We start from the raw sequence: 17,959 nt of genomic DNA, 5'->3' as shown, positions 1-17,959 counted from the left end.
ATTACAGTCTTCCATCCCCTTCCTGTCCAGTGAGAACCACGTAACTCCATATTTGTTGATTTTGAATTTGAATGTCTCTGATAACCAGAAGGATAGCATATGGGTTTAGAAAACCTTCTTACTTCTTAAACTAAATTAACTATCTTTAAAAACATCTGGTTAGCTGAAAAATGCATCGCCACAAAGCTGAAAACAGGGACAGGACACAACTGTTTCTGATACTTTTTAGAGATGCGTTGGTTGTCACATGTCAGCAAAGCTACAAGAAACTATAGATTAAACCCAACAGTAGGCCTATATAAAGTATTTAAAATTAGTGCGACAGGGACCATTTTAATACACAGTGAGTACTTTTGAAATGTTGCTGATAATACTTTTACTTCAGTGCAGGACTTTTACTTGTAGTTAGAGTATTTAAACAGTGTAGTTTTGCAACTTTTTGAATAGTAAAGAATATGACTATCACTTCCACCACTGTTTAAATTAAATTTTCCAGGTACTGTAGGCTAGTCATCACCGGGCTGCTGCTGTGTGTCATAGTGCGGGTCTGTCAGCAGGTGGCGCCTCACAGCGGAGATGAGCTGCCTCAGCTCCTCGGTGCTCAGATCCGCCTCTGTGGGACTCGGTTCAGCATCTGTCGGCAGCTCTCCTCCCGTTATATTCGCTCACGCGTCGCGTCGCGTCAGTGCTGCACGGTCTTGGTCGATAGCTTTTAGTATTCATTTCCAGGCTGCACAAATATTTTTTTAACGTGTCTGAAAAAAGGAGTGGTTTTTTTTTTTTTTGAAGAATATGGAAAAAGAGAGAAAATCCTCTAAACAGTACGGCTCTTTGGAAAAGACGCAGGTGGACGGAGAGACAGAAAAATCAAGTGAGTTTTGAGAAGCGTCCACTGCATACGTTTTTGTCTTTAAACTGAGCTGGATGCATGCTTGGCTTTTGGTACAGTATGGAGTAATCAGCGAGAGAATGGGGATGTGTCACAATGCACCTACTTTCAGCAGAGAGCCACAGGTCCCTGCAGACATTCACAGTGAGCATGCTGAAGTTATCTGTCAGCAGGGCTGCAGACAGGTCGGGGGCCAATGTGTCGGGGTGGGATTTAGGCTTGTGAACCCCCAGTAGCCTAATTATGTTGAGGTGGGGAAGATTTTTCTGCAGGAAAACATATTTAATTTATTTAACAGTACAAATATGTTTTCTGGGAACTTAATTATTCATTTAAAAGCAGTGTATTTGTCCTAAACTTTCCCTACATGTAGGGTCTAGGTTTGAGCCTTTTTCCACACTGCCAAAAATACAATTCTAACAATATAAAGAATTAATCATTAATGTCAGTTTCACAGATGTTTCCTGAAATGTATTTTTTTTTAATTATATATAAATGCACACAGTGATTGTAGTTTAAACCAATTTGGGCTGCAATCAAATGTTATTTTCATTATTGAATTAAATGTTTAGTCAAAAAAATGGCAGAAAATAGTGACAATTCCCTCACACTGATGCCATCAAATTGCTTGTTTTGTCCAACCAATAGTCCAACATATACAGATATTCACTTTATTGCCACAAAGAAAAGTAGCTTACACTTTTTCTTTTTTTTTTTTACACCACAAATCGTTTAATCAGCTAATGATTTCAGTTATAATTTCAGTGAATGGATAGATCTAGAGAATCTTACTGTCAGCACACAGCAGGTCAGCTGAACATGCAGAAGTGTAAAATGTTTCCAGGGGCAAGCATAAAACGTATATGAAGAATAAAGATTCCAGTAATAAAGATGTTCTATAATTAATAATTAATAAATTAATAATTAATACATTTAGCTATAATTAATACCAAATTACGTAGTTCTTTCCTGAGAAAATCCTAGGAAACTGTCACCTGGAGGCACCTTTTATCTTTAAATTGATTACTTTAACTTAAGAGATTTTATTTTTGGCGTTCCTCAGGGCTCAGCTCTTGGTTATCTGTTATTCCCATTATATAAACACATTCTCTGTAATATCACATGTGCAACCATTTATTACAATAACACATACAGGCACACATTTATTATTGAATTATGTATGTATGTATTATACAGCACATGGTTGACTTTAACAGTGCCTTAAAGATGATCTACTGAAATGGCATGCAGGACTTGAGAAGTAAAACACGCAGCCAGTAAATAATACAAACTTTATTTCCACACAAACCTGCTGTATAACAAGGAAAATTAAAAGTGACAGTGTGAAATTAAAAGCCAAGAACAATGTTGACTAAATTCCTGGAGCCTGTCAGAGGGCTTGGAAAAGAACACATGCAGGCTGTTTCGACACTAAAACACCAAATTAGCCGCTCATATTTCATGTGTATGAGTGTACATGTGGTATGTAATAATACACATGCAGATTTATAAAGGTGTAGAATCACGAGATACAGGTGTGGGTTTGGGGAGATTGTGTGTTTGTGCAGCCCTGATATCTCCAGTGATTATGATTATTGTAATGTCTTTTCACACAAGGTCAGGTAATTAAAAGCCAATCCAAGCTCTGCTAGATGACTCATCGCTCCTGGCGGGGGGGTGGGGGGGTGGGGGGATGCTGGTGGAACCACAGAGCTCTGATCAGATCAGCAGCATGGTGAATTTGATCCAGGACAGTTTTAATGATTATGAGTATATTTCATGTGCTTTTTGTGTTTGCCTCGAAATTGAAATTGTTCAATTACACAATTTCGTTGTCCCTTTATGTGTCACAAGAGTCTCTTGAGAGCCTTGATAACCAAGACAGGTGACTAATTGGACAAAATGAGTGCAATTAATTACTTAAATTAAGCAATTTTGCACCTATGGTGCAATGAAATGATGGACAGTATCACTACAGAATCAAGTTTAAATCAGCTTTAAATCAAGTTTCAAAACTTCACCCATCACTTTTTTCAAAGCAATAATTTGGCAAATAGAGATATAGGATTTCTTTCTTGCTGAGGGGTTATATGAGAAGACTTATTCCACTCTCTTGTCTGTATGTTAAATACAAAGCTGCAGCCAAAATCTGTTTAGCTTAGCTTTGCATAAAGACTAGATACAGGGAGGAAAAACTAGCCTGGCTTTGTCCAAAGGTAACAAACAAACAAGATAAAATGACTTCATTAGTGAGCTTTAGAATCTTTTTGTTCCCTTTACTTTTCTCATCATGAAAGCAAATAAGCGTATTGTAAAGTATTGCTTTAAATCATAATACCACTTAAAATAAATCACTGTATACTACTGTGGGTTTTCTGTCTGTATGATCAATAAGTGCAGTTCACTGGTCTCTGACCAGTAAGTACATAGAACACGTCTGGACTCTACTGGTAGAACTGAAAAACAATTAACCTTTTTCACAGCAGACATTTACAGCAAAAACCCAGGTGTAAGCTTGGTTCATTTAAGTGTACCAGTAAATAATACTAACAGGCACAGTAAGAGCCTGCAACTGGATCACTTAAATAGACTGCTATTGTTAAGTTACACATGTCCTTCTCTGCAGTTAAACATCAAAATGTCTGCTATAACACAGTTTATTATTGTATTATTGGGTGTTATTGTCTTTACACTTGTGTACACTTGGTGTTATTTTCTTTACACTTGTTAAAGCACTTTGTAACTTGTTTTTGAAAAGTGCTCTACAAATAAAGATTATTATTATTATTATTATTATAGACACAGCCCATGTTTTCTGCCCGGTAACTTCTCAAATGCCATCACCAATTATTTGTGAAGGCTGTTCACACTTTAAGAAAGATCTTCTGAGGATAATAATAATCCAAAGTATAAATCGAAAAGTCAACAGAAATTACAACATTATGATAAATTTACTTTGAAGTATTACAGGAAACAGAAAAACATGCTGATATCACTGTTAAAGTGATGGTTCTTTTAAAACAGCTACAGTAATGTAACATTATAGGACAAGTTGCCAGCCTCAGTTTTATCTGAAATCATCTGGATGTTTTCCTTGGATGCTGCTTACCAAGTATTTCTTTCAAATTTTCATAATAAAGTTGGTCAAATTTTAACTTTACAGAAGGTACATCATTTTGATGCTTTTGTCATTTGTTTGATGGTGGCGGTCGGACATTTAAAGTCTTTGAATCTGAAAAATCTGTAAATGAAACTTCTGATTATCAGACACAAATAAACATGTTTTGGTCTTGTCTGTCTTTCAGCAGAGGATGTCATTTCCATGGCTGACTCCACAATTACAGTTGAGGACATTGAAGGAGAGCTGTGCAAAATTGAGCGGATAAGAGACATCCTGGTACGGAGAGAATCAGAGCTGAGATACATGTAAGATCTGTTTCTTTAATAGGACTTTTAAATACATACAATACATAGTACATTTAAATACTTCTCAAACACAGACACAAAGACAGAACATACATGTAATTTCTACAGACAACATTTTGGTTTGTTTAAAAGGATTGGATGCCGACACACAGTGAAGACATTAGACCCAAGAGGACCTCTCGTCTATCATGGGATGTTCCACTGTTTGGACCTCTGCACCCACACATACAGTAAAGCTCTGCTGCACAGGGATGTGATTCTGAATCCACCAAGATACTTTTAACAGCCCCTCAGGAATGAGAGATGATGCACCATGGCTGTCAGCCAACAACACTGGGAGCAGCCATGTGCATGATGGCAAAAAGTGTGAAAAGAAAACAGCAGTGCTATGTAAGGTCTTCGCAGACTACCAGCACATACACACACACACACAGGCCTAGTTTTTTTTTTATCATATCTCGATAGATGCCCTTTCCTCCTTTCCCTCTCATCCTTGCTTTGAATTATTTCACCAGTTTTCTACCAAGACCTTCCTTATTATTTTAACACATGATGGATGGGGGAGCGGGGGAAGAAGAACAGCGCCCAGCAATGCATAATGTGGCCATGTGATCAATCAGAGAAACAGAGAATAAGGACTTTTGCTCTGGGTATTGTTTCGCCCTGCTAGCCTTCAAAATGACTTGTCTGATAAGTGCTGTGGTTCATAATGACACGTATCAGTTTCACGTCATGTTTTCACTTCCAACCACATTCAGCCAAATCCAGAGGGTAAAAAGTGGTGCACAATCCTAGATTGTTTTTACATCTTGTCTCCACAGGCATGCATGTGTTGAATTATATCAACTGAAAAACAGACAGCAACTGAAGCTACTTTTATATTCCTCCTTTTGTAAATCTGTAACTGGTTGGCTTATTAAAGGATAACATTTTGGGCTTTGTCTTTTTCTTGCTAAGTGAAAACTTAAAAGGAAGTTGCCTGGCAGTTCACATTAATTAAACAAGGAATTTAGTTAATTAGTGAGCTGTAGATGTGCTGATAGTTGGATTTTGTTACCTTTGGAGGGAACTAGGCTAGCTACTTCCCCTGGTTTCCAGTGTTTGTGCTAAGCTAAGCTAACTGGCCAGCTGTAGCCCTATATTTACCAGACATTTATAAGAGAGATATGCTAAGAGTGGCTGCTAACTCTCAGGAAAGTGAATATATTAATATTTTCCTAAATGCCAAATGTGTTTTCCTATTGGTATTTAGTATTTAATATTTTGAGTCATATTTGCGTGTTCTGGGGTCTGTCCGTCGGTCCACCACTTCAGTCCAGACAGAAATGCTTCAAGAACTATGGGTTGCATTGCCATGAAATTTGGTACACACAGTAACATTAATTAACTGCCAATTAACAAATGCTATCATGCTAACACACAAAACTAAATTATACTTACCAAACATTGGTATGTTAGCATGGTCATGTTTAGTGTTATCATGCTAATAAGTACAGCCTTACAGAGCAGCTAGCATGGCTGTAGACCCTTAGATTTGTTTTACTACTGAAATCCTGCTGTAGGCAGTTAATGCAGCACCATCATTTAGGCTGACTGCGCCATCAACAAGACTACTCTCATGCAAACACATTTTAAATAAACACTCCAGAGTGGCAGCATTATGAGTCATCCTGAAATATATGCTGCTGAAGTACACAAAAGTGAAACCTATTTTATTAAAACAACAGCTCAAAATACTATTTGTATCACAGTCATTTTCCTCTTTTTGCCATCACTGTAATAGCAGCACACACACACACACACACACACACACACACACACACACACACAGAAACAGCGGGCCCTGATGTTTTGAAATGCGCCTCAGAGTCAGACGGTGAAATGAGATCTGATACTGTCAGGTGTGATTCAGTCAGAGAGGGCAGCGTGGCAGTGTAATTTCAGCTAATAAACTCACGGACCTCACTATCATCTGAGCCCAAAATCTGAGTCCAGTGTTGTTCTCCTTGATAAGCTCATACTATTTTACACAGATAAAGTAAGGAAGGATATTGCTGTGTTGCCATCATATAAAATCCAATCTCTGTTTGTAAAGACCCTTGAGAGAAAACTAGTTCTTTTAGTCAACGTATTCTTTACATAAACGGATTTGGGGTACTAGTTTAACTATACTTTATTACCCAGGCATCAGCTGATTCCTGCAAAATATCTATTCACAGTTTTTTTTCCTCTCAGGATGGATGACATACAGCTCTGCAAAGAAATTACAAGGCTGAAGACGGAGCTGCACAAACTTGTGTCAATTCCAGGTGAATGAAAAAGTCGTCACTGTCTAACTGTGCGGTGTATCATATTTTATTTAACATGCAGACATTTTGCTTGGGATGAGCCACATTTGCTGTATAATCATTGAAAAGACTTCAACCAACTGTAGCAATGTGTTTTTACTTACCTGCCATAACATAGGACTCAACACATCTTCAGAATAAGCTGGTTTTAATTGACAACCATGACTTTGTAAAAGAAAGCTTTTCACGTCAAAAGGCCTAGCCTGTTTTCAACCCAAACACATAAAGATTTCAAATAACACTGTGTCTCTCGAGGCTTTCCCATATTGCACTTGAATTTTAAATGTTTCTGTCTGTAAATATTCAGATACTCACATTCCTTTGTTCACTGAGTTTAGATGACAGATCTAATATAGAAGAAGGTTGCTGTGGCAGGTAAACAGATAAGTAGCTGAAGTACAGTCGAGAAGTATTTAGTATAAGAATTGTAGTAACTTGTGTGACCCCAGACTTTCTGCTCGGCATCAGTTGAAATCTTTTATTTGTTCGAAACTGTGGTTTATGACCAAATACGAATGACCACAGAACACACTTCATGTCTGAGTGATATCTCACCAACCTTCCAAAAGAAAAAAGAAATGTGAGCCTATGACACTCGACCATGACAATGCTGACCTGCTAAACCATGATTGTGAACTTGGTAAACATTATAGCTACTAAACACCGGGCATTGTAGCATGCTGACGTTTGCATTTAGCTGCGCCTAACTGAAGCCTCACAGAGCAGTTAGCCCGGTTGTAGACTCGTAGTCTTGTTCTATTCTGTATGCAGTTACTCAGTGTTACAATTACTGGCTATATACACAACAATAAACAAATTAAAATAAAGTCTTTAATAAAGCCATCTGAAACATAATGCAGCAGCATATACTGCCAAAACAATTCACAGCAATTAATATATATTTCCATATACAACATTCAGTGACGGTTGTATTTTATGTAAGGCTTGACATGTGACTGTTTAACAGACAAGGACAAGTCCAAGGAGGACAGGGAGAGGGAAGAAGAGCTGCTGCAGCAGATCAACAAGCTGGTAGAGACCAGAGACTTCCTCGTGGATGATGTGGAGTTTGAAAGGCTGAGGTGAGGTTATTACATCCGGTGATTGAAAAGGACTTTGGCTTAGTGGTGTTCTTCTCACGCACAGACACAGCAGATATTACAGTGCTGTCTGTTTACAAGACAATAGGTTTCAGGGTGCAAAGAGGTTTCATTAAGGCAAATGTGTGCAGTTCTAAAGGTCTGAATTTTCGGATTATGGTGATTTCACTTTGTCAAGATTCAACCTTATAATTAGCTTTCAGCACATTGATCAGTCTAAAGATTTTCCCAAACCACTTTAGTTCAATACCTCTGCCATCTGACTTTGCCTTGTGATGTTTCCACTGAGGAAAGTGCCTTATGCAATACCTATTGCTAAAAAAACTGACATTTACTTATTTGATTTGATCCAGTTTTTAAAAGCTATTCTCTGATCTTCATAGCTCTCCTCTCATAAACCCTTGTCTTGTATATTTGGATATTGTATATTTACACTGAATAATAAGTTCATGATCACTCAGTTTATTTGTTTGTGTGTTAAATTAGCTGTCACCACTGACAAGAAGGCAGTTGACAGAATATCTTTAAGCGACATTTTGATTGCAGGGTTGTGAGAGGCCATCTTGCTTTATTATTCAACGGACGTGTGAAAATGGATTGAGGACAGGATTGTGTGGCGATGCAGCAGTGAAGTCAAGCCACGCACAAGAGATTAAAATCCTCTCCTAAGGATTTGTCAGTCCACCCTGTAACCTTGGTTTCTCTCAAATGCAGTCCAGTGACATTTAACAAGATGTGCAAAATCTTAGAACCACATACATGACAAATAAAAAACAAGGTAATATTCTCCTCCACAGGGAAAGAGAGGAAGACAGAGAAATGGCAGCCTTCTTACAGTCCAAATTTTCCAAGACATTGGCTGCAAAAGGTGAGTCTAACCATCCATCATGTGCAAGCTTCCAATTAAAAAATGCTGAAGAATCGTGGGTTGAATATTTGTAGCCTGCAGTCACCATTTCTCTCCTCTCATGACACTTGTGAGCAAGAGGATGAAGGTCGGTAGTTTCGGTCGGTCTGCTGCAAGCTTTAATCACTGGCTGGCCTAAGTCTCTATGGATGAGCGCATCAGTTAGAACGCATCATGTTTTTAAGTCATAATCCATTATGTCTCTCTGGTTGATTTGATGACACCTGTAGTTCCTGGTGGTAATATCAAGTGAGACACTCTGAGCAGCTTTTATGACAACAGCTGGTGAATCTGTTTACAGTGAAGGCAAACAAACCAATTTCTTTTTTTAATAAAGAAGTCAGTCAGAAAATATTTTAAAGGATCCGGTTTCATAGAGCCCACAGCACTGTACAGCAGGGTACAGTAAAAAAGAGTTGGTTGCTTTGCTGAGGAGCCTGCAGCTCTTCATCTAACAGTTTGCTGTGGCTGCTCCTTCTTGTCCCATTACTCCCTGCAATATTTAAAACTGATATTGCTCTGCTGGCTACTACAGCCCACTAGCTAACGATCGGTTTCACATGAACATGCTGTTGTGAATAAGAGTTCACTTTCACATCTCCTTTTCAATCAGGTGCTTTGCAAGATCAATCGGTGGCATCCAAATCCCAGCAGACGTCAGCACCATTTCTCCCTAAAACTGGACTTACGCTTCTGAAAGACTGCTGCGGCTTCACCTGCACCATCATGTAACACTGTGCAGACCAAAGCACAGAATTCTACCTGCCTCTACGTGTGTGTGTGTGTGTGTGTGTGTGTGTGTGTGCGTGTGTGTGTATGCACATGTGAGCTTTCATGCTTTCATGTGTATATGTCTGCCCTATTGAGAAAGATTTTCTTCATTAATCTTCAAATGCTCACATGATGTAAGAGATGTGTATTTTAATATATTATGTGATTAGTTATTGTGTTTATATGTCTTTCGGTGGGGGCCTGAGTGGCTTATAGATATACTAATGGTTATGTCCAATTAAGGTAATTAGATATTATGATGGCTGCTCTGACTATTCATTGTGATGTATTAGACACTGTGAGATTCTGTCCCTGAGACAACAAACTACACTTGCTGATCTCCCTTTGCCAGTTCCTTTAGTAATGTAGCCGTATAATAATAACATTGTTAGGACTGCAGCTAGTGATTACTTTTGGTATTGATTAATCTTTTTTCATCATTCAATTCATTGTTTGGCCAGTTAACTGTGGCTGTACAGCAGAAGAGCGATGCAGTATATTAAGTAAGGTGACAATGTTTTGAGTAAAATGTAAAACTTGTACGTTCTGTAGGTCATTGGGATCCTGATGTATGCAGAGGGCTTTCCTTCTGCATAAATATATGTTTCATTGCTACTCAGTTTATCAGTCCACTACTTAAACCAAAGTCTTTGTCTAAACTGGATGTAATAAGTCTTACAGTAATGTCATATGCCTTACAGTATGTGTTTTAAAATAATGGGTCTATAATCAGTTCCTGTGTGACTATGCTGCTATAATAAATACTTTTAATGCTCTTCCTTTTTCAGTGTGCTTAGCATTTTTTATTTTTACCCTTAGTAGGTATTAGGAGCCTTATTAGCCAAATTAGTCAATTGTTGTTGCTGTAATAATAAATATAAGATTAAATAATTTTTTTAATTTTTTGAATATTTGTAAGGTTTATTTGTCGTTTTAACACATTTTAAAACCCGTTTCTGACTATGCATCATTGTACACTTGTATATTGCATTTTAAACTGTTTACTGTCACTTTTAGTTAGGTAGATCTGACACTCTTTGCTTGACCTGTTGTCCTCTCTGCTGTGGCTGTGTTGTGGCTTTGGCCATCTAACAGCTCCACATGGTTTCACTGGACTGGGTTGATAGTCGGGGGCAGCCTTCTGATTTGATCCTTAATAAGCTGAGGACATTCTGTGATCATTTAGTGATAGTCTAGGTTTTCCTTGTCTAAGTCTGACTCCATCACCAATTCCTCATCCACCATTTATAAAACCATTTAAACTGCATATCTGGCAGCCATGTCAACACCACGAATAAAGAAATACAAAGTCAAGAGAATGTTTTAAATAAAAGGTCAACATACATATGCCGACAACTGTAAGATTATAACCAGCCCATGTTATCTATCAATCATTATACAGGTTTAATAAAGGCATTTCTATCATCAAATTATTAGAAAATATAGTAATGTATCTATGTCTGTGTATCTTAAAAGTCAAGTTGCTAAGCTAAGTAGTAACTAAGATACAAGATTTATTCTGGCTGGTCATTGCTGCTCTCAGTCTTCTCTGTAGCTGAGCTATCGTTATTGAAATACTATGTGGTCCACACTTCTGCTTAAAACAATTAAGGTACAATTGATGAGTAATAAAAGTTCAGCAGTTTTGTTTGGAAGTGTAGGCCATCAGGTGGTGTTTGACTTATTTTGGACAATATCTCAACTTGTCACCAGAAACTAATACACAAAGACCATACGGCCGCCATGTGCTCTACCATGACAATGGGATGAGATGGTTACAGTAACAACACACAGGTGTGTGTGTGTGTGTGTGTGTGTGTGTGTGTGTGTGTGTGTGCGTGCGTGGGGTGGTCAGGGTCATTACTGTTCACTGTGGTGAGGAGAAAACCAGATGGTTTCAGTTCCACATAGCTTACCTCGGCTGCCTGCCTTCACCTCTCACACGCACAACAATATACACTGCAGCCAGAGATGAGTCATACAGCGGACTTAGAAATGCATTGCCAACAAAAGCAAAGCTTAAATTTAAATTTTCCATTTACATCATTCCTGATGGAGCATTTTCTCTGAAAAATACACAATTTTAGTAGAAATTAGTGACGTGAAGCCAATATGAGCTTGATCTTCAATATTCACGTTTACCTTTTGGAGGAGATAAATTCACTTTCAATAATGCACATTATCTATACAGAAAGCTTTTCCCTGTGCCTCTTTTCCTGCAGTAATGTGGTCTGTTTCATGGTCCTGTTCTCATGACAGCTGATAAAGGTCGTCACAGCTGGTTGCCGATTAACAGGCCTGTGCGCAGGCGAGCAATGTTCTCCACTGTATTTAATCTGCAGGCTGAGAAGACTAATCAGGGGGCTACATACTGTGAATATACAAGTTACTGCAAACCCACTCTAATTGGATGCTAGTGAAAAAGCTGCTTGTTCTTGTAAGTAGCGTTGGCTGAGACATTTAACAGTCCCTGGAAATGCTTTGCCAATTAAAGACTTTGGGCTTTCTTTCTTTTTTCTGTCCTCCTTCGTTAAAGCTTTGACTCTAACTTTTTCAAAACACATTTAATAGTCCCAGGCTCAGGCTTGGAGCTGACAAATCAATTCATGGTGCTGTGCATGTATGTAAGGGCCACATAGCCTGCCAGCAGTTCATATTTTGTCCCCCTGGCAGTTGTCTCTGACATTTACTCCAGGGAAAGTGAATGAGAGATCTTTGTGTGAGTACATGTCAGCCACTGAGAGCTGTAGGAGGGAACAAAACAGAGTGTTAAAGGATTGAAATGGTGGGGGAAGGAAGTGTGGGAAAGAAGCGGAGAGGTGGTGGGAAATGCAGAGAAGGGTATCAAACCTTTTTTTTCCTGATACTTCCTCACTGAGGAGTTCGAATGTCTGACTTCTCTGCCAGCAGTGTACAAAATGTCTTGAAATGATGAATACATTGACATGCAAGTGCTATTTTACACGATACAGCAGTGAAAACCAGATATCTTACACTACTGACCAGCCTTGTTATGTTGTGTTTTGTATGTATGCTCTTATCCCTGAAATCCCTGTAAATAACTTACAGGCCTACAAACTGAAAACATGAGGGGTAGCCTAATAAAGATAGATAAATCCAATACATGCCTCACAGCAAAGGACTCTGGTTCAACTTCTGCTGAAGAAATAAGATTTGACAGACAGTGACCAGCTTCTGAATTGCACAGAATCAGTTTATGTTTCCAGTTGATGCTTATCAAATTGACAGTGATGATGCGATGTCTGTGACATTTCAGCCCATTGGATGAACACCACACCACATTTCCAGTTGCTTATGTGTTTGTAGCCTACTAACAATAACATGACAATGAATTATCTTATTCATGCCTTTTAAAAAATGCTGATAATAAACATAAACATTTGTATTATTCCCATTAAGACCGTGGAGTTGTTGTCTCTCACTATGACAACAAAAGAACATTAAATATGATCTTTTATGTTTATGATTGAGTCAGTTTGGTCGCTTTATTTTGAAAGTATTTAGCGGAAGTGTCCATGTGCTACATCAATTTAACATTATCATCATTTCTATCACTGATCACTCGACCTATGGTCTCCACATTAAAAAAGCTTTTTGTTAATAGGCTACACGTATTACCAGCACTTTTGCTCCTGTTGTTATTTGTAACAAACACTCCAATAATGAGCTGTAGGCTACATATCGATACATATTTTAATCCAGATTTCACCGATATCAACACAGTGCGAATTTAATTTAGTGTTGCAGCTCCTCCCTCTGACCGCTGGAGGGCAATAAACACCTGTGATTCTGCACAGGCTCAGGTAAACAGATAATTAACTTATAAATAGCCTACTACAATGCTAACAGTGTAGGTGGACAAAACATTCATAAAGGCAGTATTTGTTGCTGAGGTGTTAGGCTGAATGCATTACATCGACCAGACAGTTTGATTACAAAATACAGATTAACATCAGTAGTTAAATGACTATGAAAGCCCTTAATAATACCATCCATCGTCAACCGCTTATACTGTGTACAGGGTTGAGGGGGGCTTGAGCCAATCCCAGCCGAAAGGCAGGGTACAGTCCATCGCAGGGCCACACATAGACAAATAATCACTCACGCTCACACCTAAAGACAATTTAGGGCACGGGGAGAACATGCAAACGCCACACAGAAAAGCCGGGGCAACCGGGGTTTGAACCCTCGACCTTCTTACTGTGAGGCTAACCACTGCACCACCGTGCCGCCCGCCTTAATAACACCTCCAAATAATAATAATAAAAATCTGTAGCTTATATCTGTATTATTCTCACTAAAATGCTACAGTAATTGGTCAATTCATGCAATTGTTTCATACAGCAGCACAGCAACCTGTGAGGTAAACCAGACTGGTTGGGCAACATGCAGCAGCATTACTGCACTGACAGTACCTACTGGTGCATTTGCCCACTGCAAAAATGAAACCAGTCCTCAGAAGATTATGTAAGACATTTAACTGCAGTTACCTCAAACAAACTGGATTCTTCACACAGCGCAAAGAGGACAGGGCCCTGTCTGTTTCTGCAAGGAGATCAAACAATGAACTCTGTCAGGTTATATGGTGAACACTAAGAGCAATATATCTTTTCTTGAAGGAAAGAATGTCGACTAGAAACCGCCTTGCATTTGTACCTGCTCTGTGATCACACACATAATTCACGCATGGTTCTTTTTTAATGGGCAGAACTGTATCATGTCTACTGGTTTTAAAAAGATGAGTTGTGCACAAGCAGTGAGAGTAAAAAGTATATTCTCTGTTGCTTACTGGGAGTAAGTGAGTCACAGTGTCTGAGTCACACATTCACATCAAGGCCATGATCAAACTCAACAAATGTGCCTCCTCAGTGAGACAAGACTGAACAGTCTGTCATTTTTTGCAAACAACAAACTAATCTTTGGATATTTTTTTATAAATGGTATGAAAGGTTACAATTAATGTGTGACATTTAGAGGTCTTTAAGTTCAGACAGGAGTGTTTGCTTAAGAAAGACTAGAATAACTTGCCTGAGGACAAAACTTAAACTGCTGAGGCATCTCCCCCTGTTGTTCCCACTACCATATGTACAGTTTTATTAATAATATTACCTGAACCCTGGGTTACTGTGTAGTAATTCGATTTAACACATTAATTAAGGAATGTGCCATACCACAATACTGAAATAATAAGGTTTTAACACTAGATAATGATACAGAAATGCAAGACAGGTTTGTATTGTGCTTTAATGTCGCATATTCCCAATTAAACTTTCAGTTAAAAAAGCACAAACCAGTAAGCGGAGAGCTTTTGGGGACTCAGAGTCCTGAGGACCCAGGACAGCTGTCTGCTTTGCCTGGTTGGTAATTGAGCCTTGAGAGGAGGTAAACAGAAAGCATCAGGCAGCAGGGTGAAATGTGAAATCAAACAGTGCACCCATGTGGCAAAGAACCACACAACACAAGCATGGAGAAAGTGATCCATACTGATTTCTCTATACAGGTCCTCCTGGCCTGTCATCCAAATTAATTTAGGCTTTTTTTGCTATTAAGGTCTAGTCCATGATGAAGGTAAACATTTACCAAAAATATCTGAAACAGCAGTTTTCAACCACATCAAATGGTCTTCATCCGCATATGGAGTTTGCTCAGTTGTCGTGTAATTGTAGATTCTTGTCTGTGTGATAAAGTTGCGCTTGACATTGTCATGTGACACGGTCAAAAGCCCCAGAGCTAGCAAGTAAGTGGACCTTGCAGGGAGGACAAGAATGAGCTGTCAAGCTCACCTTTCAAAGAAACATGGATGAGACTGGAATGTTTACCGAACATTTGTGATATAGTCAAGAGCTCCAGAACAAGGAAGTAAGTAGAAGTAAGAATGGGCTGTGGTTTAGGAGGAGATTTCCAAAGTTTTAAAAATAACCCCGATGATGTATGAATTACCCTATTATATCAAATGTGAGAAATGTAGGATCCAGTGTTTCTGCAGCTTGAACCATAGAAACTTAAAGTCAGGGCATTTTGGCCTCTGCGGTTTAATTTTTACTTCTTTTTTTTATCTGTCTCTTTTGAGTCCCCTATCTTTAAGAAAATGCAATAGTAAATCATTGGAGTAGCCTACCTCTTTGTTTTCTTACCATAATACTTCATGAGACTTGATTTTATGAGAATTACTTATAAACTTGATTTTGAAATGATATATTTCAGATGTCCACTACAGAGAATGAGAACTTCTGTTTGCTATCTCAGACACACCAAATGTAAACATGAAATATATATTACATCCATGTTAGATCCTAACAGGACTATTTACGCAGCCCTACTCCTCCCAAATCCCAAATAAGACTATAGCTATTTCTGTTATTGGAGTTTTATTCAGTCTGTTCATAAGAGGTCTAACAGGGAGTTAGACCCCAAACATAAGTAGAATCACCATATGATAACATACTGTAAGCTCTTTGCCTTGGAACTGATACAATCAAATAATATATATGTTTATGCATAGCTTATAATACATTATAAGACACAAAGATTTTCTGATTTGTGTCATTTCAGTTCATTCAGTTTTTCATCACATGTGCAAGCTCAGTTTGTGATACTTTATACTTTTACATATTAATATTAATATTATTTCAGAGTAGCTGATGGCTATAAAGACAGATATCACTTTCTTAGAGCACTTTATTTTTCAGCTGTGTGTGCAGCGATATAAAGTGCCTGTATGGGGTGCAGTTACAGAGTAGCTTACGCTGACGGTCTGAAAATTGCAGGCTGCTTTCCCTTTAAAGTATGACGCAGTGTATGAGCTCAACTAGTGCCCCACTTTGTTGTGTGAGGAGCAGCAGTCTGCAGGAGCGAGCGGGGCTTGTCGTAGCATACGGCTCTACCCGGGGACGTCGGTGCTTCGCAGGGCCCTCACCGTTCATCAACATGGAGTTTTTAATGGGGAATCCGTTCAGCACGCCGGTGGGACAGCGGATCGGTGAGCAGTTTTACAACCGCCATCGTAACATTGTAATAACCAAACGCTTCAGTCACCTTTGCTGGACGCATTAAGCCTCCGACACTCACATATCAGTCTAGCTGCTCCCCCGTTTTCACTATAAATAGTTTTTATTGCACGAGCAAATGCGCACATGTCATTATATCAAAATATTTAATCCAAGCTAAATGTATTAAGACTGACAGAAGAGCTACGCTTTGATTGACGCATCCCTTAAACAATAATTGGCAGAGGCGGGATTTAAATGCTGTGGTGCTCACGTTGATTGGTTGTGTGTGTTTAACCTGCCAATTGCTGGGCGGGACGCAAAGTGGCCGACACCCTCCTGACCTAAATTAGATGCACATTCAGCTGATGCCTAATGATTGCACATGTGTTTTCGTTGACTGTTGGAAATGGAGATATGGTCATTGGAATAAATAGATAAGCAGATTTAAGTATAGCAGCTTACAGAGTTAGTTGTTATACAAACGGGACAGTTTTACATACAATTGGCTATACTCAACCATCTGTCCTTTTTCCATATATAACTTAGAAGTATTTAGTAGTCACATGTTTTTAAAAACTGTTTAAAATTGATTTCAATTGATTGCTGCCTCAAATTTTTGCCCCCACACATTGAAATTATTTAGTTACAAAAGAGCCATATTTTGACATTATACTTGTGCTGTTCTCTAATAGCCTACACTCAGACAACTTTAAATAGCCTGGTGCTTGGCCCCACAGCTAAATACTGAACCCCGTTAGTGATGTTTAACTATTTTAGTGATTTAATTTATTTTAACATTGTTTTTTTTATATATTTTTTTTATATAATCAAATACGTAATGCATTATATTTTTACAAAAAGAAAAGAAGATGACGTGCACAGGCAGTCAATTCTTGATGGGCCTAAGATTGATCCCCGTGGAACACCACAAATTTAATTTGTGGACAATGTTGTTTTTGTCAGAAAATGCAGTATTACCGTAGCTAATGTGAAGTGTTAGGTTTGTTATGTTAATAAATGATTAATATTGTGATACACATACTAAGTACTAATCAATCATCTTATTAATAATAATCATAAAGGCAAGCTATTTGAGTAAACAGTGTTATTCTGAAGTGTATATTCACCTATTTTTCAGAGTGTGCGACCAGCTCCAGCCTGCCGTCAGAAGACTGGGCCCTCAACATGGAGATCTGTGACATGATTAACAGCTCAGAGGAAGGGTATGTGTGCATGTGTGTCTGTGTGTCAGCATCAGGAACCAACTAGTCCTCTGGAGTTTACATGCTTTTGACTGTGGATAATTCTGTGATTACAGACCCAAAGATGCAGTCAGAGCCATAAAGAAAAGGATTGTGGGGAACAAGAACTTCAAGGAGGTTATGCTGGCACTGACTGTGAGTGTTTCTCCCTCGTCACCACCTTGTTGACTCAGATTATGTTTTCGTCACTTGGTTTGAGTTATAAAATATACAGTAGCTTGCCCGATACCGCATTTGCTGACTCTC

General features: G+C 38.6%; 2 protein-coding genes across 2 annotated transcripts in view; both read left to right on the top strand.

The window, feature by feature from the left end:
* The first annotated feature begins 792 nt into the window (after positions 1-792).
* zgc:171844 (uncharacterized protein LOC100151763 homolog) lies at positions 793-9,451 on the top strand. Its single transcript, XM_046041634.1, has 6 exons — positions 793-871; positions 4,195-4,315; positions 6,551-6,624; positions 7,631-7,745; positions 8,561-8,631; positions 9,284-9,451. Exons 1-6 carry the CDS (start codon positions 793-795, stop codon positions 9,400-9,402), a joined length of 579 nt encoding a protein of 192 aa, XP_045897590.1. The 3' UTR covers positions 9,403-9,451.
* A 6,844-nt stretch (positions 9,452-16,295) lies between these two features.
* The window catches only part of tom1 (target of myb1 membrane trafficking protein), a 9,427-nt gene continuing 7,763 nt past the window's right edge, over positions 16,296-17,959 (top strand). The window contains exons 1-3 of the mRNA XM_046043562.1: positions 16,296-16,441; positions 17,590-17,674; positions 17,770-17,848. Coding sequence (XP_045899518.1) covers positions 16,390-16,441; positions 17,590-17,674; positions 17,770-17,848 — 216 coding nt within the window. The 5' untranslated portion in view covers positions 16,296-16,389. The remainder of the gene's footprint in view (positions 16,442-17,589; positions 17,675-17,769; positions 17,849-17,959) is intronic.

This window comes from Micropterus dolomieu, linkage group LG02, assembly GCF_021292245.1.
Source record: "Micropterus dolomieu isolate WLL.071019.BEF.003 ecotype Adirondacks linkage group LG02, ASM2129224v1, whole genome shotgun sequence".
Lineage (NCBI taxonomy): Eukaryota > Metazoa > Chordata > Actinopteri > Centrarchiformes > Centrarchidae > Micropterus > Micropterus dolomieu.
This window is presented reverse-complemented; position numbering and strand designations above follow the sequence as displayed.

Coding starts and splice junctions, on each gene's coding strand:
- zgc:171844 (XM_046041634.1), top strand. CDS start 793: ATGGAAAAAGAGAGAAAATCCTCTAAACAGTACGGCTCTTTGGAAAAG. Junction 4,316..6,550: donor GAATCAGAGCTGAGATACAT/GTAAGATCTGTT, acceptor TTTTCCTCTCAG/GATGGATGACATACAGCTCT. Junction 7,746..8,560: donor GTGGAGTTTGAAAGGCTGAG/GTGAGGTTATTA, acceptor TCTCCTCCACAG/GGAAAGAGAGGAAGACAGAG.